At 41.2% G+C, this 24,469-nt stretch overlaps 1 protein-coding gene across 2 annotated transcripts in view; it reads left to right on the top strand.

Moving 5' to 3' along the window:
* dph6 (diphthamine biosynthesis 6) overlaps nt 1–24,469 on the top strand; it is a 73,714-nt gene that overhangs the window by 28,283 nt on the left and 20,962 nt on the right. Inside the window, exons 6-12 of one of the 2 annotated variants that reach the window (XM_017475930.3) lie at nt 4,088–4,149; nt 4,754–4,848; nt 4,925–5,018; nt 8,812–8,935; nt 11,133–11,258; nt 13,212–13,341; nt 13,741–13,915. In XM_017475930.3, the coding sequence (XP_017331419.1) occupies nt 4,088–4,149; nt 4,754–4,848; nt 4,925–5,018; nt 8,812–8,935; nt 11,133–11,258; nt 13,212–13,341; nt 13,741–13,915 (806 nt within the window). The remainder of the gene's footprint in view (nt 1–4,087; nt 4,150–4,753; nt 4,849–4,924; nt 5,019–8,811; nt 8,936–11,132; nt 11,259–13,211; nt 13,342–13,740; nt 13,916–24,469) is intronic. The other variant, XR_008396978.1, reaches the window with a different exon arrangement.

The following is a 24,469-nucleotide window of genomic DNA, read 5'->3' as shown; positions in this document are numbered from 1 at the left end:
GAATTCTGATGATAAATAAGAGTACAATTCTGGAAAGTGAAGTTAAGTTTAACCTTGAATGCTGCCATCAATGTTAAATCTTTTTTTTTTTCCCCCTCTCCTAAATTCCATTTGCTACAACCTACTATTGTCTTCACTCAAATTTGCACCATAAAAGTAAAATTGCAGCCTTTTTCGCTAGAGTTCTGCAAACAGCGACGCTTCAGAGTCCATTTCAGTGCAGCTCAATAGTCTAGTTTGAAAGTTCACTGACTTTAATTGCTGTTTTATAGGCTCCTGGCTGAAAGCCTTTTAGAGCCAGGCCGTTTCTTTTGGGTTTCGCTGGAGTGCTGTCTGTCTGAAGTGCACCGAGGCTGCGGTGCTGGCAGATGAATTGAAAATGGGCTTATTTGCGTTTAATGTGGCATAATGGGCTGAGGTAATTGGCTTCAGGTCAGGTAACAACAGGTACAGAGGAGAAAGAGCAAAGCAGTGCGAACCTCACATGAAAAAATCAGGAGAATGGAGATGTATACAATAGATCACCGAGCACATTAGCCTGACTCGGTCTGATTGGCAGTTATGGTGTGTCCATTGAACTTTAATGTAATTGTACAGCAGTTGATCAGAATTTAGCCTTTATTTTTTTTGTGCTTTTATTGTTTTGCTTTTGTGATCTCAGCGAGAGTATTCCGAGAACTGCTGCATAAGAACCAACTAGCTGATCACCTTGTGGAACCAATAAGGGGGGGTATGGTGCACAGTGGCTTAGTGGTTAGTACGTTCACCTTGCACCTCCGGGAGTTGGGGGTTCGATTCCAAACTGTTTGTGCAGAGCTTGCATGTTCTCCCTGTGCTTTGGGGGTTTCCTCTGGGTACTCTGTACTCCGGTTTCCTCCCCAGTCCAAAGACATTTCTGTAGGCTGATTGGCATTTACAGATTCCAACAAAGATCATGCTCTGCAATGGGTTGGAACCCCGTCCAGGGTGTCCCCCACCTCGTGCCCCGAGTTCCCTGGGATAGCCTCCAGGCTCCCCGCAACCCTGTGAAGGATAAGCAGTACAGAAAATGGATGGATAGATAATTAATAACCTGACTGAATGATGACAACAGTTACCTTTTAATGTTTAATCATTAAGACAGTTTGAACTGGTTATGTTTAGTTTCAGTTATGACTAGTGCCAGATGAGCCAAGGACCGATTTGAGTTTGACACGGGGAGACACGTAATTTTTCTTCAGACATTGTGTCTGTGAAAACTCTTCTCTTTCTGAGCGAATGTCTCTAGCCATGTAGCTAGTCTTTGGTCTGAAGAGCTATCTTCTACTAACGAATTGACATAAATGCATGTGATTGGATAAGCAGCAACAGAAGATCTGCTACAGAAGTCGGATTGGTTCATGTTTAGAATTGTAGGCCTGTTCACTATACGTTTATCAGCTCTGCTGCAATCCATTTTTTTTACTTGTTTCGCTCATCGATGATATGTAACTTTGGTCAGACTACATTTGACCGAAATTCTAGGTTAATTAAGCAGTTTAATAAACATTGTGGCCAAAATGCTCACAATACTACTACAGACTTCTTGAATGCTTTAAACACTACTATTGCTTGTTCATACTTTGTACTGTGGGCCGCTGTGACTCAGGTGGTAGAGCGGGTTGTCCACTAATCATAGGGTAGCGTCACAACATTCAGAAACTTGTCAGACTTTTGGAATGGATGATACTAGTTGGCTGGCTGTTCAAATCATTGTTTCCTACCGGAGGTCAGAAAAGTCCCAGCTCTCACTTTGTCATGAACTCAGCATTAGACATTATGGACATCGAGTGATTTGCAGCTGTTGATCGAATTACAGTTAGCTGGGTAACATCACGCAGGAGCTTGTGCCAACAGAAAGTGGAAAATGAGTTGCATTTCGAGACCACTGGGTGAGGATATTGGGAATTGGAACCCTCTTGGGAAAATCATGGTGGTTGTATTATCTGTTCAACTGCATTACTGTCAATTACTTCACCCCGTATTTAAGTGCCTTTTAAATCACATTAGTAGCAGTGAATATCATTGAATCTCGCATCATCTTTTATTTAAGGGAACGATCCTAATGAACATATTTAAAAAAAAAAAAAAAAGCCTCCCCGCGTAGCAAAATGAAGCCAATCATCAAAACTTGTTAAAAGGGCATGTCTAATTAAAAAGGTTATTGAATTTTAATGGTGTTCCCCTTATTACCTTTGTGCGGGGTTAAGATGAGAGAGGAAGAGGAGATTAGATATTCTCATACTAATTACGAGCGGAGTGCCTCAGGGGTACGTTAGAGGACCCTACTCCTTTTCCCCTGTTGGCGCTCTGCTGTTTTCCTGCAGCTCTGCAGCATTTCATCGCAGCATGTTAGAAGTTTCAACTTCGGAAGCACCTGACTAATGCGAGTATTTCCCCCAGAGCCTGCAGTCTGACCTCACAGCATGGAAGCGTCATCATCTCCCGCTCTGCACTTCAGTTTACTTGTCATTTCCAGCATCGAAAGACATTTATAGTAGATGTTTGAGTTTTTCTAAACTTTTCTAAATCTGATGGAGTTTTTTTTTCAGTCCATACAGGATTGTGTGCTGTTTTTCTTGTGATGTGTTTTTTTTTTTTTTTCTCCAAAATTTGCAATGCAGATTATGGAGTTTCTTGTGCTTGTTTGTTGGTAATTGAGACCTTTTTTAAATAGTCTGCACTTGCATAGCGCTTTTATCCAAAGCGCTTTACACTGTGTCTCATTCACCCATTCTCACACACACTCACACACCAATGGTAGCAGAGCTGCCATGCTAACTTGCCATCGGAGCAATTTGGGGTTCAGTGTCTTGTCCAAGGACACTTCGGCATGTGGAGTCATGTGGACCGGGAATTGAACCGCCAACCCTATGATTAGTGGACAACCCGCTCTACCACCTGAGCCACAGTGGCCCAAAATGAGTTTCTTAGCGGTACTCATGTTTGACGCACGTGAATCGAAGAGGGCTTTGGCTGAATGCGCGCTGCGATGACGTCACATGACACGACTTGGCCCAAATCTGCGGAAAATCTGCCATAATTTTGAAAAATTTGCACGCTCCTCCGAATGTTGCGGTGTTTCCTTGATTCTTGTGTTGAAAGTCCTGGAGGGACGGGTTTTTAGTTTGGTGTAGCCTATGGAAACATTTCCATACAATGTTCCTAAAAGATGAATAAATGTGCCTGAGGCGGAAATGTGCCGTACATACTCTTCGTCTCCTTTGTAACTTGTTAGGACAAGGCATTGTACCGTTGTGTGTGTTTGTGTGTAGATGTCTTGCATAGCTGTTTGTGTTTTGATGGCAGTTCTTTAGCTGGGCTGTGGTTTCTCAGAGCGGTAGGTAGTTGCGTGAAGCGCATATGTGTTTGTTTATCAGTCTGGAGGACTTGTTTACAACAAAAGAGAGATGAGAACCAGGCAGGATGGTTGCCTGCTGAACACATGATCTGGACAGAGCAGTTCGGTTAAAGAACAGATAGTCAGTGGTTCTAATTTCACACTTCAGCATGATGTTAACACTCAGAGTTTATAAGGATGTGGGACGAAAAGCTGCTGGTTAAACTGTACAATAGAGGAACGTACTGTAGAACATTCCATTTCAGAAGTATTTTAAGCCTATTGATGCATTGATCTTTCTCTCTCTCTCTCTCTCTCTCTCTCTCTCTCTCTCTCTCTCTCTCTCTCTGCAGCTCTTGTCTGCTGTTTATTGAGCACATGTGTGATCCCTGAATCATTTGCCTGTGCCGTATTTAAGGGGGGGAATACAAATAAACAGGATCTCTCCCCGATTACGCTTACAGAGGAACCAGGCAGTGCTCCACTTCTGCTCAGAGAGATTGAAAGCCGTTAACTTTACCCAGAAAGATCTGTGTACACAATTTGCAAAGTCAAATAAATAGTAGCTGGAGCCAAGTAGTGTGTGTGTGTGTGTGTGTGTGTGTTTTGTGTATGAGAGAGTGTTGTAGAGAGAGGCAGGGAGAGTGAGAGACAGACAGAGTCAACACACACATTTTCTTGCCGTCATTTTCAATCACTGTGCTTTGTCTGTGATCTGTGTGTTGGCAGGTCTGGATCCTGGAACACATTTAGGAAAGACACTGGCTGAGATGGAACCCTATCTGCATCAGGTCAATGCCTGTACACACACACACACACACACACACACACACACATATAGTCATGCACAGATATCTACACAACCGACCCCAAACAATGTTTATCATCCCTTTTTTTTTACACAGAATGTCATGCATTGGTCACTCTCACTTCCTGTTTTTAACAATGTGGTGTAGAATAATAGAACGTAATTGAATTTTATCAGTATTTTTAATCCTAATTGATTTTGTTACGGGGGGCATGGTGGCTTACTGGTTAGGTAAGGGGTTTGGGGTTCGAATCTTGCTCCGCCCTGTGTGCACGGAGTTTGCATGTTCTCCCCATGCTTCCGGGTTACTCCGGTTTCCTCCTCTAGTCTAAAGACATCTGCTGTAGGCTGATTGACATTTCCAAATTCTCTGTGTAAATGGGTGTGTGAATGTGTGTGGCCTGTGATGGGTTGGCACCCCATCCAGGGTGTCCCCTGCCTCGTGCCCCAAGTCCCCTGGGATAGGCTCCAGGCTCCAGTCTCCCCACTACCCTGTGTAGGAAAAGCGATACAGAAAATGGATGGATGGATTTTGCTACTTGATAGCTTGAGATAATGTGGCATTATGTACACTGTATTTTGACCAGCTTTCGAAGAAGTACGGAGTGCATATCTGTGGCGAAGGTGGCGAGTATGAGACCTTGACCATTGACTGCCCTCTCTTCAAGAAAAGGATAGTCATGTGAGTTTGACACACAGCCCTTTAGATTACAGATCAATGTGTATTCAGCGTTGTGCTAATGTGCATGTTGTTGCAGTGATGCAATGGAGACGATTATGCATTCAGACGATGCCTTTGCCCCAGTCGCATACCTGCGCTTTACACAGATGCACACAGAAGACAAAACTACCGTGAGTGATACCTTACACTAGCAGTCCTCACACACTAGCAGTTCACAAAGTGGGGTCCATGATACAAATTTCCTACAGTAGTAGAAATCATAACTCACCATTATTATATATAACAGAGTTTTTTTTTAAATATAGTCCTTAGCCTATTTGATTGGACACTTGAATTAAATGAGTTTAATCCAAACCTTGACCTTGAACTAGAGATGCACCAGGGCCGATTATATCCTGTCAATCAAAAGAGGGCGGGAAAAACACATTGATTGCATGCTGTGCGTAAAGATGATGTCTCTTGTGTGCAATGATGACAAAACTGTAGTATGTAAGCTCAGTAAGCTCTGCACTGCTAAAATTTTACACCGGAAGTGAGCAGCAGTGAAGTGGGAGTTTCAGCGTAGAGTCAAATTGTATTTTTTTTGTCGAGCTTCTCGCACTGAATTAAAGTGCCAGTACACCTTTGAAAGATTTAAATGAAGATGAGTTGACAAAAAAGTAGTATATATGTATATGTGTGTGTGTGTGTGTGTGTGTGTGTGTGTGTGTGTGTGTGTGTGTGTGTGTATATATATATATATATATATATATATATATATATATATATATATATATATATATATATATATATATTTCACAGAAAAATATTTGTTTTCTTTGTTTACTTTATATTTGTTTAATTAACTATATTTGTAGAGTAGTATATTTCATATCCAGTTAATGTTAATATATAAGAAAAAGTTGATATAATATATTACCAGTTTGAGGTCAATGATGACGTAGAAATGGTTTTGTTTGTGGTGAGTGAATGTGAAGCCTATCAGGAGGTTTTTTTAGATTTCAGTCAATGTTACTATGAATCAATAACAATAATCTTACTTTAATCTTTATTTAGTTAATGTTAATTAGAGTAATGTGTTTTCTGTTTATGAGACCAGTTACTGTGCCTAATGTTTGATAGTTAGATTTGAGCATCTGTATTGAGGGGCCCTTGGAATTTATTTATTTATTTATTTATTTATTTATTTTACAGTTAAAGGGGTCCATGGCTTCAAAATGTTTGAGAACCTCTGCTTTATTCTGTGTAGTTGAATATTTACCAGTTTCATCAGAGGTTCAGTGTCAGCCTTTCCAGATTGAGTAGTTTGAACAGTTATCAAATCTCAGTTAACGCAACATATATTTGATCGAGGATGAAAATAACTTTTTCGTCTAAAAATCTATAAAAAAAAAAACTTCTCTAAAATCGAAATATTTTATTAAGCATCAGAATAATCATATTTGCATCGTATTTTTAAACAGGAAGTAAACTGTTAAAAATCCCAAAGTGGCATTTTTCGTCATGTGTGAGAAGTTGTACAAAGCCCTCTACATAAAAAAAGAGGGAATCACTTTGAGGCACTGATGAGAACTAACTCATAAGGCATGCACCCTTTTATTGTTGTTGTTGTTTTGTTTTGTTTTATTTCTTTCATGCCTTCTGTACAATGTCTCAGAAACCTTTACACAGGCAATATTCACTCCAGCCTAAAATTAGACCTGTGCAGCACACACGTCTGCTCAGATGACGACACCGACACAGGGCCTGTGAAAGCTCAGTGGCTACATGTAGCTTGCTGTTACAAGGAAGCTAAGTGAGGCAGAGAGGAAATAGGATGCACACACAGGACAGAGAGAACACAGAAAAGTTATTCTGGCCACAGAGTCTCTACAGAGGTATCAGGGATGGATTAGGTGGATTTGGGGTCAAAAGTTTGTGGTTTGATTTTCTTTTGTACTAGGTTTAATCATTATATTTCTATCGTGGCAGTTGTATACAATGTTTTACTATCCAAAAAAAAAAAGCTTTAATTATGCTGTTCGTTTTTATCTCTGTACCAATGTTATTGTAGAGAGGTGTGAATTGTTTGACCAGCAAGGGACTCACACCCCTCCCATTTCCGTCACCTTGCTCCCCAGCAGATAAACACGGAGTCACAATACTTTACACACAGAAACCCAACAGTGTTCGGACTAATCTTATAACAGACTTGCAACGATAAACTAATTCATTTGTTTCTACTGATTGAAAATGTCCAATAAGTACATTTCCATTCCAAAGGTGGAAAGGAACACCCGTGTACTGAGAGTTTATCCACAAGTGAATGCATCTGTTTGCCATTCTTACTAGGAACAGGAATATTAAATAGTTATATTAAAATTCAATTCAAACAAGATACATTCTCTCCAAAATGACATAAAACATAGTAATAATTTTCCGGGTTTTTTTTTTTTTTTTTTTTTTTTTCCCCCCGTATAACATTAGGGTAAAATGTGAATGGATAAAATGTATTATGTGTTTTTCTTTTATAAATAAAAACTAAATAAACAATTTTGAGGAAAATAATCAACTGGAGGATGGTAACAGTATCACGTCACACCACCCCATCATTGATTATGTTGCTATAAGAGTGTACCACGTAGTGTTTTATGATGTGCTTTACATGATGCCCAGGCTGTACATTAACACAAACTCAAGGCTTTGTAACAGTTTATGGGTTATAAAGCTTTCCAGCAAACACAAGCACTAAGGATGATCCAAAACGAAATCCAGCAGTAATCTAGTGCCTGATTTTTTCCATCCCGTCTCATGTCGTGCACCAGGGACCGTAGTATCCTTATAGGTGGTGTAAACAAGTTAGTTTAGTAGTGTTACACACATAAAGCCCTCCATGGGGAGCTGACCTGATTAGCAGTGATACTCAATGGTGAGATCGATTGTCTCAAAATGACATTATGGAATAACACTGTCTGGGGATTTTAGTGATTTTGTTGTTGATTTTTATTTATTTATTTATTTTTCAAAATGTAGGAGTGGTGAATGTATGAATTTCATGTTCAAGTGTGTACGAGCGGGATAATAATTAAAGAGAGGGAGTGTGTGTGTGTGTGTGTGTGTGTGTGTTATTAGGTCACGGGGTGACAAAACACCAACCCTCTGGCTTTTCATGGAGCAGTTTGTGTCCATGTTTTTGAGGGTTTGTAGGGATGAAGAAGGGACATGTTGTAGGCTAGATTCGGATTTTAAAGAAATAAATAAATAAAAATAAAAGCTAGCCTGCAAGGGTGGCTCCTGCAGCGTAGAGCTGGGAGATTGCAGGCCGGGTCCAGAGGAGTCGGAAACACTCTGCATCAGCCTGACAGATTCACACTGACACCACGCTCTGGAGGAAAGAACAGCAGCCCGGGAGGAGGAGGAGGAGGAGGAGGAGGAAGGACGCTGCGGGGTGTGGAGGCAGCGTGTGCCCTCGGTTAACGCTAGTCAAGCTCTTCTCTGTGCAGCTCAGAGAGGCTGGAGTACAATTAATTCAATTATCATATGGCCAAGTGCAGGTGACAGCAGGGGATTACAGAGATATGAAATATTTATTGCTCTGCATTTAGTAGACTTTCATCAGGTATTACACGAAGGGGGAGTCGAGCGTTTTCTCCTCTTGTTTGCAGACTAAAAGAAAAGAATGCTGATGTCTAAAAGTAAGTGGAAGTCAACGCTTTTGAGTGACAGCTGAAGTGCATTTAAGGCATCAAAAGAGCAAGCTGTCACCTCTTACTCATGAATAAGCTCATTTTTTAAGCATGTTTTTCATATTTGAGTTTCATGTTCATTCACCTTCCGGTTATTTATGTCTAGGCATGTCAAAAAATAAGAGTGGCACACACAGCGCACATGCAGGGTTATTGAAAAACTAATTACATAGGCATCGAGGTTAGCTGTGTTTGCCTGCTTTCTGCCTGATTTATTCCTATTTGGACTGTGTTGCAGGGTTCCACAGAGAGCGCGCTGCCCCTCACTAGCTGTCCTTGCCAGAGCGTCGTTGACATGATGACTGAGGAGACGGTTTATGCTGATAAAGCCCAAGACGTACAGGAAGAATTTGCATCAAATGGTGACCTTAGCTGTCACTCTGAGACGTGTGCATGTTGTGTGTGTCATGTGCTTCAGGGTACAGACACGGGCTGGGTTCTGGTTTTCTGCGCATCACGTCCGATTACGGTTATTTCTTTGCGTTTCCACCTAACACGCGTTTAAGACGATCTTTACTGCACGTTAATATGCCGCGATCATCAGATGTTCTGTGAATAATACAGCCTCTAATCTTAATCACGCTAATCATAGGTTAAATCCGTACGTGGAATGTCGTGATTGCTTCATTTTGTGGTTGTGGATTTTGCTGCAGGTTCCCTTAGAGGATGACGTCTTGAATTGAATTAGTTTGTTGTCAGGATTTATCCAGGATAAACGTTTTATAGATCGTTAGTCTAATTAATTTATAGGAATACTCCTGCATTTTTCAGCCTCATTTCAAGCTGCAAGATCAGTATTGTATATTAGGGCTGGGCGATATGAGAACAATATCATATCACGATACATTGAGGACATTTCTACGATACACGATGTGCATCACGATATATAATTTAGCTAACAAACTGTCTGCAAAACAGTTGTAAAACAAACCATATAAACCCCAAACATTAAACTTTAGAGTTTAACGATACTTTTATTTAATTCCTACACATAAAAAGAACGTTAAGTTTTTAAAACAATGTTTAAAGAAAAAAATACATCATCATACCAACGATATCTCAGAAAAGTAATAATTTATCTCAATATCGGTATTATATCGATATATCGCCAGCACCTTTATTTGTACAGTTATCATGGACAAGTTTCAACATATTTTCCTGTACCGAGAAAAGGACCGAAAACGGCAAAATCCCTCACTATGAAAGTCACATTAGGAAACAGAGTAAACATGGATGTGCGTCAGTTTCTCCACTTCAGAGAAAATATCAGAAATTGGATCGATCTCATCCTAAGACTCTGATTATTGAAGTTAACAGGTGTAGTTTGAAATTTGCATTATATATAACCGAGTGTTTTAATGTTTATTGGGTTTAAAAACTACCACTAAGGCTGTAAGTGTACGTTTTCATTTGTTATCCTTAGTACTGGGACATACGTGAGGATTATAATAAAAAAAAAAAGAATAATCACAATCTTTGACATATTGATGTGGTGTATGAGGGAAAAACACGATGGTGCACACTGTTATGGGAAAATGATCATCATTGTGCTGTTATAACTTGCTTCGTGTCGGGCTGCTTTCACACCGTTGCTTATTATTTTCCTGTAACAGCATGCCCCGTTGTGTGTTTCTTTCTCTTACACCACATCGATTTGTCATCAATTACAAAATTGTATTTTATTAAAATGCAACGCATTGTGCTTTAAACTACTTATAGTTCCATTTAATGTTGTGGAACATCCTTGCGACAAGTTCGTTTGTGTTATAACTTGTATTATAGCAGCTATAAACAGCCGTTCCCTCTATGTCCTTTCTTCTTCTCTCTCAACACAGTGCAGCTCGAAAGCAGAAGCGCGTAAAGACTCTCACGTGAGGGTGAACACCACGTACACACGTTTACAAAGCACTGTCACTGGAGACTCCTTCCATAAATGTTATATAAGCGTCTCCTTAACATAACAGTGATTTATACGGGGCTTATTTTTATATAAGTATTAGTCTTGTTTTATGTAACACGTCCACCATGGAAGTTCCTGGGAATGCGTTGTTACTATAGAAACAATAATGCGTTAGATTGAGCACATTAATATCAATCTGTTAGTTGAATCACAGCAGGCACTACTGTCAGAGCTGCTGTTATAGAAACATAATCAACACCTTCTGACCGGTCAGATTCGAGAATTCAGCAGTGCAGCGGTACAAGCTGAGATTATATCGTTTATGGTAATCACATAGACACTACTGATGCAGTAGATACAGGCTCGGTTGAAGAGATACGGGTCTGGCACATGACTCTCACCGATAATTAAATATTCTTTCTTCCTACACAGCGCATGCAGTGTACAATAGCTTTTATATTGTTTAGATAAAGGAGGAATATGCATTTCCATGAGAATTGGTTAATCCCTTACCCTGTTTTTTTTTTCTTCTCTCCCTCTCTCTTTCACTCTCACTCACTCACTCTCTCTCACTCTGTCTCGCTCTCTCTCTCTCTCTCTCTCTCTCTCTCTCTCTCTCTCTCTCTCTCTCTCTCTCTCTCTCTCTCTCTCTCTCTCAGCATGCCAGTTCATGAGCTCAGCCAGAAGTTCTGCGGGTTATCAGTGGATCACTGGAATCAGTGGCCATTCCTCTGAGGTCACAGATATCCAGAGCCAGGCGCAGCATGCCTTCACTGTGCTGCAAGGTAACAGAGCTCCGGCTCACAGATCCAAAAATCATGAAAGATTGCCAAGTGCGGTTTTTCAAAATTCGGCTTGCAATCACTCTCTGTATTAGCATCAACATGGCACGAGCAAGCACACTCCTTTCTCAGTAAATGTGTACTGGCACAGTTAGAGTAACATCAGGAGGAGAGGGTTGGGATTTGTCTTAGCAGAGGTGAAGTGGAGAATAAACGAAAGGCAAAAAGACAGAGTAGCTGCTGCTTCTGGGCATGTACTGGAGTTTTTAAGCTTCTTTTTTTTTTTTTTTTTTAAGCTCAATTCGACTAGAAACAATTTCACAGTGCAGACAGCAAATAGTCCTTTGTTCCAAAGTCACTTTCATACATTTTTCCCCTTGTTGTGTTAGCAAAATGCACTTTTAAGAGGTGCGTCTGACCATAAGTGGCTGCTTTTTATTCACTCATGCCTTTTAAGCGAGGGTGCGAGCGCAGCGTGTGTCAGGGACCCTGTCCATCACTGCGTAGGGATCGCGAGTTCGCCAAACGAGGACAGACACTTCAAATTAAACTGGAAGAATGAAACCGCCGCTTCAAAACACACACACACATGCTCACACACACGGGCAAAGAGCGCTTGGGTTTTTTTTTTTTCCGCCTGCAGAACTTTTAAAGTGCAGGCTTTCATATATAATAAAAAAAAAAAAAAAAAGAAGAAGAAGAAAACATTTTTTTCCCGACGAGAGGCATAACATGAAAAGCATATTTAATGTTTATCGTCGTACATTCCAAACAGCCTTCAGAGTATTGAGACAATATTAAACAGGTTAATATTTAATGACTGTCTTTGTGTGAGCTCACTCTGTGAAGTACAGAGAGTGGCTGCAAAGGGAAAACAAACTAGATGCTCTATGAAATTATTACAGGGATCTAGGCCTTGCCTCAAGACCCAGTTACAGCCTTCCTCGCCATACTGTTGTGCAACAAAAATCAATATTTTAGATCTCAATATTTTTTCTGCTTCTCACATCCTATGCTTTATATGCACCAAATCAGATTTTAGACATGCGATGATTATTATTTATAACTGAAAAACATATTTTCCTGTAAGGAGTTATTGTGGCGGAATGGTGGCACAAGCGAATTGAGCGACTCTAAATTTGCCCACTGTGCGAATTAGTGTGTGGATGCGCATGGTGCGCTGTGATGGATTGGCGTCCAATCTAGAGTGTATCCAGCCTTGCGCCCAATGTTCCCTGGTATCCAGAGTGATCCTGACCCCTTCTTCTCTCCGGACCTGCCTGATCCATCCTGATGCTCCACGCCTTTTTAGAGTTCTCGTCACTTGGAAATCACTTGCTGTTGCCGAGGATGTCCTCACTTGGACAGCCAAAGATCAGTGAGATTACTGAGGGTGGTACCACTTCAAAACCGTGAAGATGGCTTTGGATTGTAATCGATATGAATCGTTTTGATACGAAGGCTTAAAACTACAATTACTATGATAGCTATGATAGGACTGTCCATGAGTGAACAGTTGATAACTTCAACAAAATAGACTTCATTTGAGAACTATAATGAATTCCCTGCTTAGGCAATTGTCCTTTTTGTCCATGTAGTACACAGATATAGAAGGGAATTATGTATAATCGCACTATTTGTTGTCTCCCAGGTGAGGATGGTTTCCCTTAGGAGTCTGGTTCCTCTCAAGGTTTCGTCCTCATGTTGTCTCAGGGAGTTTTTCCTTGCTACCATCGTCTCTGGCTTGCTCTTTAGGGAAAAATGTAGAAATTTATAAAAAAAAATTTAAAAATGTATATCCTGAATTAATAGAGTTCTGTCAAGCTGCTTTGCAACAACATCCATTGATAAAAGTGCTATACAAATCAAATTGAATTGCCCTGAGCTGGATAAAACAATTGCTGAAGGTGAATAGATGAACGATGATGAGTTATTAGGACGTGTGTTGGTTTTTAGGTGAATTACAGGAGAAGGGCTGGCAGATGAAGCACATTGTGCTGGTTCACTTGTATGTGAGAGACATGGAGGACTTTGGGAAAGTGAACGCAGTGTACCGCATTTTCTTCAGCCACTGTCCTCCAGCCAGGTAAAGCTGATTTCTCTTGATTCTGGAATTTGGAGTTTACATTTACATTTATGGCATTTGGCAGACTCCCTTCTCCAGAGCGACTTACATTTGATGTCATTTATACAACTGAGCAATTGAGGGTAAGGGCCTTGCTCAAGGGCCCAGCAGTGGCAGCTTGGTTGTTCTGGGATTTTGAACTTACGACCTTCTGAACAGTAGTCCAACATGAGCGACCACTGCCCTGCACTGCTACCTATCAGTTTCCTCTTTATTAGTGTCTGCTCATTGCTGATATCTACCTTTTGCATACTATAACAAGATTATTTCGTACTATTACTTTTCAATCAATAAAGTATCTGTGTGTCCATCCACTCAACCTGTCTATCTATTAATCCTGTTTTTTCCCCCATTCTGCAGGGTGTGTGTGCAGGCTCGGCTGCCCGTGGGTCAGCGCTTGCAGATGGATGTGCTGCTTCATGACTGGTCAGTGGCTCCTGAAGTAGGCTGCTTCCAGCACAGAGATACACTGCACGTGCAGAGTATATCTCATTGGGCGCCGGCTAACATCGGGCCGTACAGCCAAGCTGTGCAGGTAAAACCCTACTAACTGCGTGTTCATTAATCTCCTCATGATCTACACAAGGACACGGTGGCTTAGTGGTCGGCACGTTTGCGTCACACCTCCAGGGTTGGGGGTTGAATTCCTGCCGCCGCATTGTGTGTGTGGAGTTTGAATGTTCTCTCCGTGCTTCGGGGTTTCCTCCAGGTACTCTGGTTTCCTCCTCCGTCCAAAGACACGTGTTGTAGGCTGATTGGCATTTCTAAATTGTCCATAGAGTGTCTATGTGTGTGTGATTGTGCCCTGAGATGGGTTGGCACCTCCCTCCAGGGTGTCCCCCGCCTCATACCGTGAGTCCCCTGGGATAAGCTCCAGGCACTCCGCAACCCTGTGTAGGATAAGCGGTATGAACAATGGATGGCTGTATGATCTACACAGACTCAAAGAGGAACGAGGAAGTTCACTGTCTGACTTTGCTGTAGATACAGTTAAATATTGTTGTAATGATCCACTCAAGATAGGGAGGTAACCAAATCTGAATAATGAATACATTATTCAGATCAAACAGATAATGTGTTCTTAACGAATACAAATACAGATACAAATAGGATGCGCATAATTTGTTTGTTTGTTTGTTTGTTTTTCCATCAGATTTGTCCGCAGGTTGATTGCTATACCCAAGCTTGAGCAGCAGATTTCTCCTAGCCTATCTTTCACCTTCTTTGCTCTATGTTGTCCACGTGTCTGCAGGATGTAGATTGAGTGCAGTGGCATTTCTGTTGCTTTCGTCAGTGCCAGGAAAATTTGATCTGCTCTGCTGCTTTAACTCTTAGTGTGCCCGGATCGGTGCCATCGTTCTAAACCATCTCTGTGCTGTTCACCTTCCTGGTCTGCAAAACATTATTGAATTATTTCAAATATATTAACTTTTTTTTTTCTTCTTCGTTGTTTGTTATTAAATTAAATATCCGACCAGAAAATCATTTCAATATTTCGAGTCAGTCGTTGAATGGCACAAGAAAAAGTGTTCCCCTGCCATCGTGAGATTGTGGGGGATCCCGAATCCTGATGCCAGCTATCTGTGTCCGAGAGTCTAGGCAGCAACATTTGGCTATGCTCGCCAGGTCAGTCACAGCGACACTAGCCTATCATGGGTGTCCGTGAGCTCATGTATGTGGAACTACCCGAGTTAGTAGCTGTTGTGTGGGGGGAGTGCTGGATAGTGGGTGGGAATTGGCAGGTGACCAGAATGGAGGGGGAAATCATATGGGCACTGTAATTAATTTGTTGTTACATACTTTGTAAATGCTAAAACCAGCCCTGGAAGTAATTAATTTATGCCACGCCCACTTCCAGCTCAACCCCAGCTACAGATATGGATATCTGAAGCGCTAAACAGATCTAAACAGATCCAGTTGTATAGTATGTTGTAAAATGTAAGAACATGGGAAACATACATGTGTACAGTGCAGTGCAGTGCATATGATTCATTGTGCACTTAGTCCCGACATCTGAACTGTTTGTGTTTGTTTTCCTGTGTGTGCGCTACATTTGTTGTCCGATACGTGCTTCGCCGTATTGCTTTGTTAGGCTTTATTTGACCTTGCCTTTGCTGCAAAACCAAATAGTTAATGGAACTCCAAAGACTGATGCAGGAAGTGTTAGTGTGGTTGCACGCATGGCTGGCACTACTGTTTACCCATTCAGGGAACGGGATTAAACTTGTCAAGTTTCTGTCAACAACACAAGTGTCCATCTCATCACCGCAGCCTTCATCTCTCCTCAACATTCTCCCATGAGTGAGAACATGTGCGCCACTTTCTCCCCGCACAACCAGATCCGGTTTCTCACACGCACTAATGGCACGGCCAGTGTCGTCCCATTATAAAGCCACACAAGAAGGACACTGATGTTATCAGTGGGTTTGGGCTTTGTTACTGTAAATGTTTGCAGAATTCGTGTACACACACGTTGACCACTGTGCCGGAGAACTGTAACGTAAAACGCTCCGTCTTATCTTCCTCATCGGTTCATTTCTGTCGTGATCACAGACAGCTAGCATAATCGAGCGATTCAACAGCTCAATCATGGGTAAATGTGCGTTCTGCACCCCGTCGCGGGTAACATCCGATGCTCCGTGTTACATTTGCTAAATTGGAAAACTATATTAACAATGTCCTAATGCAGTAGACAGTTTCCCATATTGATACAATTACCCCCTTGCTGTGCCCATGCAGATGCGATGCCCCCCACGTCGCAGTCTTAATGAGAAAGAGTGTTTTGGTGCTGATGGTGCAAGCACGGTTTTTTACAGACAGCTTTTATGCTGCAGAGTCGCTCAGGGAATTGCACTCGCTCGCAGCCCTCCTCCTCTGCCCAGAAATAATTAGTGATTAATTGTTAAATCCCATTTAAAGGAGAGGAGAATAGCTTAGCTTAGCTTGAGTGCTTTTCGGCGTCGCAATTATTTCCCTGAAAATGTCATATTTTCTCCATTGTTCTGTCATGTTAAGATATTTCCGAGGCCAAAGAAAGACAATTCATTTTCTTTTTCTTTTTTTTTTTTCTCATCTTTTTTCTTTTTTCTTTTTTAATTGCATAATTTTAAAAGGATATTAAGAGTTTCCACTAATTGGTTTTAATATGAATGTCCATGGCACTGTCCTCTGTTGTGAAGATCTTTTTTTTTTTTTAGTTAGGAGTAGTATCCGTCTGAACGCTAAGCCTTATGATGTAGATGTAATGGCACACGGCCTTCATAGGAGATGGAGTATGATGTGTGTTATGCCGTAGATATATTTTGTGCTGAACCTTTATTCTGATTTCTAGGAGTACGGTCATATTTGGCCATGTGACACATTCTTATCAGCTTTGATTTACGGAATCAGTTAACCTTTCTATTGTTATTCTGTATTGCTCTAGGCTCTCAATATGTTTCACGATCATTTAGGTGACAACTCTGAGGCGGGAAAAGAAAAAAAGACTGCTGTTTGTTTATGCTTTTTGCTATCAGTTATGCTGTTGATTAGGTTCTCGTTTCAGGTCACGTTTTGCATAACAACGATGATAACGTTAATGAGAGATTTTGAGTGCATAACACGATTTTATTATCGGCATCGTTCTGCTTTGAGATAGAACTCGGGGTCAGTTCTTGCAGCTAGTTTGTTCTTAATGTTCATAATTTGTTTTATTTTAGAGATGATGTGCATGTTTTGTTAACGAGGCAATTGAAAATTCTCGACTAATTGTACTAATCTGTAAGGAGTTACTAACATGTTTCGTTTAAAGCGTGTATATATGAGATGATACTGCTGAAAATGTCCCATATCGGCGCATTATATGAATGAACGCATGTCGGGCTGCTGGATTAACAATGCACTAGCGGCATTTTTCTTTGTAAAAAGGAAGGGGGAAAAAAAAAATCAATTTTCCCCTCATAGCACATGATTAAGCTTGCATGTTGGCAGATGGTTCGAGTTGACCCTTCATTAACCAAAGTCTTAGTTAACAGCATGAGTTCCAAATTGCCCGTCGAGACACACCTTTAAAATCTATTGCTCGTTGCTTTCTAGAACCTCATCATGAACTCAATCTATGAACTCACATTTCTTTCAGCTTCCTATCAATTTAGGAACATACAAAAGCAGGTTTGTGCTGGAGGTGCAGCTGCTGAAACGTAACAGAGTGAAAATCATGATGAATGCCATACCAAGGGACTGGACCCTTGAAATTCTATTTACTAATCCAATTTAAAGGCTAGGAGGAGATGTAGCTGCGCTAGTCCCTGTTTGGGGAATACGTGCGCGCTCCTTCTCCATTAGGAGTGACAGCTTATTCTACACAAACCTCATGCGGACCAACAATTGGATTTGCATTGGATTTTGGAAAGTGTCAAAGTGGACCGCTGCACAGTTGGGAGCAGTGGATCTGACGTCCGCAATTAGTGTCAAAGGGAGGAAGTGGCCTCTGCGGTGATACAATTTGAATAATCTCCTTATGGGGGTTAAGCATATTAAAACAATGAGGTGGGCTGTCTGACCCGCTTGTTAGTAAGTTCAGGGGTCATGTCCAGCAGCTTTGAAAAGTACGACGACTCAGAAATCTGTATATGGTAGAAATGAATAAACTGGATAGGGATAATGAAATCCATGTCTGTTTACAGAGCCGGGCGAACAAAGCTGTGCTGAGGGCTTGTGTACGAGCGCATTGTGTATTGGCATTGTGTAATGTGAAAACCCGTGAGACTCGGAGCGCAGAGATCTTATCTAAGGGTTCGGGTAATCTTCAGTGGGAATACTCCAGTTCGTCCCTTCCAAACATACTTGAAGCACAGCCATATCCTCAAGAGATTCAACCAAACAACTCGACATCTAAATCCTCACCAAGTCCAGGAGGTTCTAACACAGAAGTGTGGTGTGTACAGATTAATTAAGACATTTACCTTCATTTTCAATACAACAAAATGAATCCCATAAAAGCGAGCAATCCCAGAGGAGGTGCTCATCAACCCCTGACGATCTCCCGTAGACATAATCTATTAAAACAGTGCTTTTATCTCACCTCATCCCTGTCAGATTTTATGGATTTTTTCATAAACGCGGCCTATACTTCATAAATGTCTCAATTTTCTAGTCTATTAACATTACTTCAGAAGCAGTTGATAAAAGAGGCAGGCTTGCGTGAAATAATGCACCAATAATATGAACTGCTGGGGGCTAAAACAGTAGGATGGCTCTTCAGCGATCAAGAAGAAACAACGCAAAGATGCTATCAGCTCGGATAAAAGAACAAACCGTGACTGCGAAAGGAGGAGGGGGAGTCCGTTCTGTTGCTGTTGTTGGGTTGAGGAAATACGAGTTTTTTTTGTTTTGTTTTGTTTGTTTGTTTTTTTACAATAGTTAGAGCTACTCTTGTCTCACCTCCATGTATGTCCTTCATCAATAGTTTGTAGTTATTCTCTTTCTTTCCACGTTGTTAGTTTAGACTGAGTGAGAAAGGTCTGTGTTTTGACAGTCGAGGCACATCGTCAGTCAGAAACATCCCTTTACTCATCACCTGTATGGGGAAACATTTTCTAAAAGCATCATGCTCAAATTCCTTAGTCACCCTTCACCCTAAAATACAGCTGAGCTCTTCACTCATGCTTACTAACACTTTAAGAAGTTGTAACTGAGTGGAATGCAGTGGGACAGTAGCCTAAAGAATGGAAATACACACCCATCTCCGCCCATTCCTGCCCCTGGGCCTGGATCCGAACTCCATTAACTTGAGCACCGAGATCGAGCACACTGACTCACCTGAGCCAGACTGAGGGTCTGATCCACTCACACAGAGAGCTGTATATGCTCTACGACAGCACCGAAGTTGTCTTCCGGGCATCCCGGCGACGATGTCTGATTGCTCCTCTGTTTGTCCCTGCACTGTGATCAGACGATCAGACTAAGTCCTCTGGGTTTGACTCTACACGGCGTGTCGCTGTGTGTACACTGCGTTCGTTTATTTATTTATCATTTCAAAATGAAAATGAGAAAACAAGGAAAGTCTTTTTATTTTATTTTTTATTGATCTGGAAATATAAGTAGGGTAGTCGATAGGCTGTTGCTTAAAATGCTTTGGAAACCTGTTATGTTTTCATAAAATATATTCAAAATTGGATACATTTTTGGGAGGATTTCAGATATTCTTAAAGTTTTTCATTGTACCCCCAAAATGCATCCCCCCCCCCCCGATGAAAAAAATGAACAAATGCAACATAGACAGACCTGAGTGCATGGATGCAGTTTCTTTTTTTTTTTCTCATTGTGATCAGATTAAAGATGAGATCAGTGAAGTCAGAACACAGTTTGCATTATTCCGCAGAGTTTTCCTTGCAACAGCTTCAGGAAAGTTTCTGCTTAGACATAAATCTTCAGTCTGTTCAACGCCCCAGGATCAAAAACATTCAATAGATTACAGAGGTGCTCTTCTCAAGTGTCATTCATGTTACCTGTCAATCCAGAAACATTTTTTCTCTCGCTTTCAGGCATTCTAGCCTGGTCATGTGCTTCTCGGGCGTGGCTTTGCAGGCAACACAGAATGGACGAACTATATTCGTTTGGCTTTTGGGTTTCAATATAGGGAACTATAGCAAACAAATCCAAAATCAACTGACCATACCTTTAAGGTTCATTAATCCATTAATATGCTTAAGCAGGTTGTGACTGTGTGTTCGTGTGTAGATGCTCTGATGTTTTGTAGCAGGACAGTAGAGTGTAGTATGAGAGGAGGGGTAATTATATATGCACTCCTGTGACACCTCTGAAGGTGAAGCTCAATGGCGGCAGTCGTGTGGAGCCGTAAGCCGTGTTACGTGCATTAGCTTCAGACGCACGCCATTGATAGGGCTGGTATTAGCTTGTACCAGCCGTGGACACAGGAAGGACCGGACCTGTCAGAGAAGATATTCCCACTCTTGCCGTACACACCTTCATTAATGGAACTGCCTTGACAACTCAGCCTAATTGCCTCTGAGCACCTCTTCATGTATTATGGGTGCTTGACTATCTTGGTTCATGCCCACACACACACGTTTGAGTTCATCGGGACAGTGACCATCAGCCACCCCTGAACCTGACGGAGAGGGCGTGTTTCTTTCAGGTACGCGCTCTCAAGTTTATGCCCTCTCCACTCCCCCTGAGCGCTGTAGTACTCTAAATACTGTTTTCATCAGTAAAAAGCCTCAGCTCGGAATATACACAGACAGATTGATTTGTGCATTTAAAATTCCGTGGCAGTAATGGAGGCTTTAATGTGGATGAATGTGTTTACACTTCCGCTCGGTTGACAGGTCTTGGAGGACTGTCACACGGCGGTAACACACATCTAAAGCGAGATGCATGGCAGTGCCACTGCAAAACAGGTTCCACCCATCACAGGCCAGTGACAAATTTTCATATTCGGGGTTTCAGGAGACAAGCGCAATTTTGAAGACGTGTCTTAGCCAGAGAATATTCACATTCAAATGAGATGGAGGGATGGATGGTAGATGGATGGATGGATGGATGGATTGATTCTATCACGCACAAAAAGCACCAAGCACTGTCCAGTCTGATCGGCCTTTAAAAGAGGACCGTCCTATAGGTTTCCATGCTATTACTATGGAAACGAGGACTCCTTCTTTTCCTGTACGTCACTGTTTGCGTTCAGTACGAGAAGCCAAACCTGAGAGAACACGTAGCCGAGAGACACACAAGCGCACAGACAGAGAGAAGTTCAGTGTTGTACAAATAAGGTGAGGCTCGAAAGGTTACTCCAGTGAATGGTCGAAACACAGGTGGATTGGCTTCCAAAGTTCTTTTGGAATTAGGGAATTTGTCTCGTACCATTGGCGTTTGACTCTTTTATCTTCGCAATCTATTTTTAGGCCATTTTCTCTGCTCCCTTAAACGCTGTAATCTCACCATTCCTTTATATGGCGGCTGACAGTAAGTGCCTTCAGTGAAACATGATCATTGGGTCTTCATGCAACAGTGGCCGAGCATTGCAGTTTTGTCTTAATTTATTAAGGAGATGTTAGTTTTTAATGGCAGTAGCTAAAACTGATGGCTCAATGATATTAACATTTATGTTCCATTTACTTTTGGCCACTCGTGTTGTCATTAATTTCTCATCGAGGGCTTCGTTTGAGTTGTAACTTTGAACCTCGGCCATTCATTTTTCATTATCCATTGTCATTTCGGCCCATTCTACAGATATAAAAGTGTTGTGCATGAGTAATAGACAATGTCTCGTTTTAAGGAGCACACTGTTACATTTCGCAGAGATTTATTATTCATGTAAGTTCCTGCCGATGGGAACATCACTGTTGACATTCTGGCGAATAAACGTAACTATACTGAGCCGTATATATTCAGCCATATGTAATCATTTAATAGATCATTAATGTGTAATTACCCATAAAAAAAAAAAAGCCAGAAAACATTATTTTTAATTGTTATACCGGAGAAATAAAAAAAATATATATGGACAAAATATATTGTATGCATGTGTTTATTTATGAGGCAAATGTTTTTTTTTTTCCCGCAAATCAGTCTATAAGCCAGACACTGCTTTACGCATGTCCATGAATTTTAAATAAAGCAGTAATCCCGTTCAGAATTACCGAACACAAAAAAAGTTACTGAATTACGAAGCATGACAAAAGTCAGCTTTAACTGCTAATATGAAACCAATAGCGATTAGATCATCACCCCCAGTGATAAGGTTGCTTTTATTTGGAATAAGTTCGAATTCGTGCTGTAATGATTTTAAGTAGGCAAAAACCCGTTGTGCAAAGGTTTGAGTGATCTGCGGAGAGAGCACGCCGGATGCCGCTGGGTCTCTTTCATGCAGCCATACTGCCACCTTTTGAAACGATGCTGAACTGCAAGCTGCTTCAAAAGGGACATCTCAGTATTTTGTACTGTTTTCTTTCCCACCATTGCGTTTGCGCGTACTATGGTGTAGGTCGTCCTCATGTTGTGAGCAGTGTGTTCTGGGTAACCTCGAGTGTGAAGGATGTCCTCATGGTGCTGGGAACGTCCACCGATCAGGCTGACGGAACATGTGGACGTTACTCAGAAGAAGAAGAGGACGACTTTATAGTCATTGTATTGCTGTGCAAAACAATGAAATTATAATGGTAATCCCTGAGTTCTTCAGACAACATGAAGCAACAGTATACAAAGCACACATAAATATAAAATAGTAAATTAAACAATTGTAAATGAAACAAAGTGGTAGAGTAAAATAGTATGCTCGTGTTGTACATATTTAAATTCCTGTCTTTGCGAGAGTGTAAAAAAAAAAAAAAAAAAAAAAAAAAAGCCCGCGCTAGCACTTTGGAGTCGGTCTGTCTTTTGGAGTTCCCTTTATACTCGGGAGCTAGACACTAGAAAGGAAACAACATTCTGAATTATTTCGCACTGACTTCAGGATTAGATTATTACACCGACCATTTATTTCTTTTAATAATTGAAGTGGAGATGAGCCGGCGAGCTTGTTTCTGAACAGTGGGGATAAACGCTGCTGCTTCAGCATCATGCAGTCAGACAACATGCCCCTCAGCTGAAAGTGCAGAACCCTCCGCGCACTCTTGAATTAGGGAGATTAGCGGCAAAGCGCATAATGCGGGAGGATGGAATTTGTCATCATTTGCATTGTCCTGGAAAGATCATGTTTGATAGAGCGGCGCATTGAGGAGCGTGTCATGTCCCACGGGCAGGTCATGGAGGAATCTTGGCAGAAATGATTTTTGCGATCTGTGCATCAGTCGTAAAAAGCCTCACAACCAATTTGTCAAAAACGCAGAGGTCGAGACAGTGTGATGGCAGCGTTTTGCCTCAACACAAAAAGGAAACATGCCCTCGTTCTCACTCTGACACATCGCCTCAGAGCTTGTCTTGTTATCCATTTTTATTGACTAATCATATCCTTTATTTACGGATTTATTTATTAGCTATGCAGTTAAAACTGCGATTATTACATGAATGAATCTTGATATGTTTTTTCATCTAGGAAAAAAAAAAAAGTACATTACATAGAATAAAATAGTTAATGGCTACATTAAGACATCCCTCTTGTGTAAGATGTGTCACTTAAGCTTTCTCTTCTTCGTCTGACCTTGCTTATACTCCAAACAGCCCATAGATAGAGGAGAGCAATCAGCATAAAGATGACAAAAACCGACATGACAGTGTTACTTATCCAAGCTGGCATCTCTGGAAGTGGGTATGTCGAGGTCAGACAGCCGGGGAAGCTGGGTATTTACAACTACATGCAGCGAGCAGAGTTAAGAGGCCAGTGTTGTCGGCTTTCTCAGACTACCAGCTCGCCTACAATCATACCTCACAATCATCTCCTTGTAACCTTGCCCCCTAGTATATATTTATCACTGTGTTACATTTGTAGTTCTTTCATCCTGATATATATATATAAAAGCAGGAACTGCTGAACGATGTTCCTCATGGCAGCCAGTCTTTGTGCATTTCGCGCGGTTATTTATGTCGTTGTTTAACACTGATATTGTGTGACAGTTGAGCATATACGGGTTATGCTTGCTGGAGAGCACAGGCTACGAAATAACAAAACAGAACAACAAGAGAAGCCTTTTAAAGGAAGGGTGGGTTGTTTTGAGATGCAGGTTCAAAAAGAAGAGTTTGAGCCTCTGCTGCTTTGCATTTGTTTAAAATTAGGTGTCAGAGGATGCACGTTTCCTCGGGGCGTAACTCACCATGAGCCCATCAGTGATCATCTCCCATCTCTAAACATGATTCAGTTTGAGTGCACTAATGCTGAAGGAGTAGCAGATAGACGCAAAGTTGACAAAGATGTGAACTGCCTTCCAGTACAACAGTTGATTACATCATTGGAAAAAGAATCATTTATTTCCATATTTGCATAAATACCGTGTAGGTTATGTGGGTTTACTTTGTATAAGTGATTTAAACACTGCTTAACACAAACAAATACAGGAGAGTCAACGTTGACTTGATTATTACACTGTCTACTACGATATGCAGATTTCTACCTTCTGATCTACTGATGCACTTTAACGTCTTGTATTTAGCT

This window comes from Ictalurus punctatus, chromosome 9, assembly GCF_001660625.3.
Source record: "Ictalurus punctatus breed USDA103 chromosome 9, Coco_2.0, whole genome shotgun sequence".
In the NCBI taxonomy this organism is placed as follows: domain Eukaryota; kingdom Metazoa; phylum Chordata; class Actinopteri; order Siluriformes; family Ictaluridae; genus Ictalurus; species Ictalurus punctatus.
Note: the sequence above shows the minus strand (reverse complement) of the source record. Positions and strands in the feature narration are given on the sequence as shown.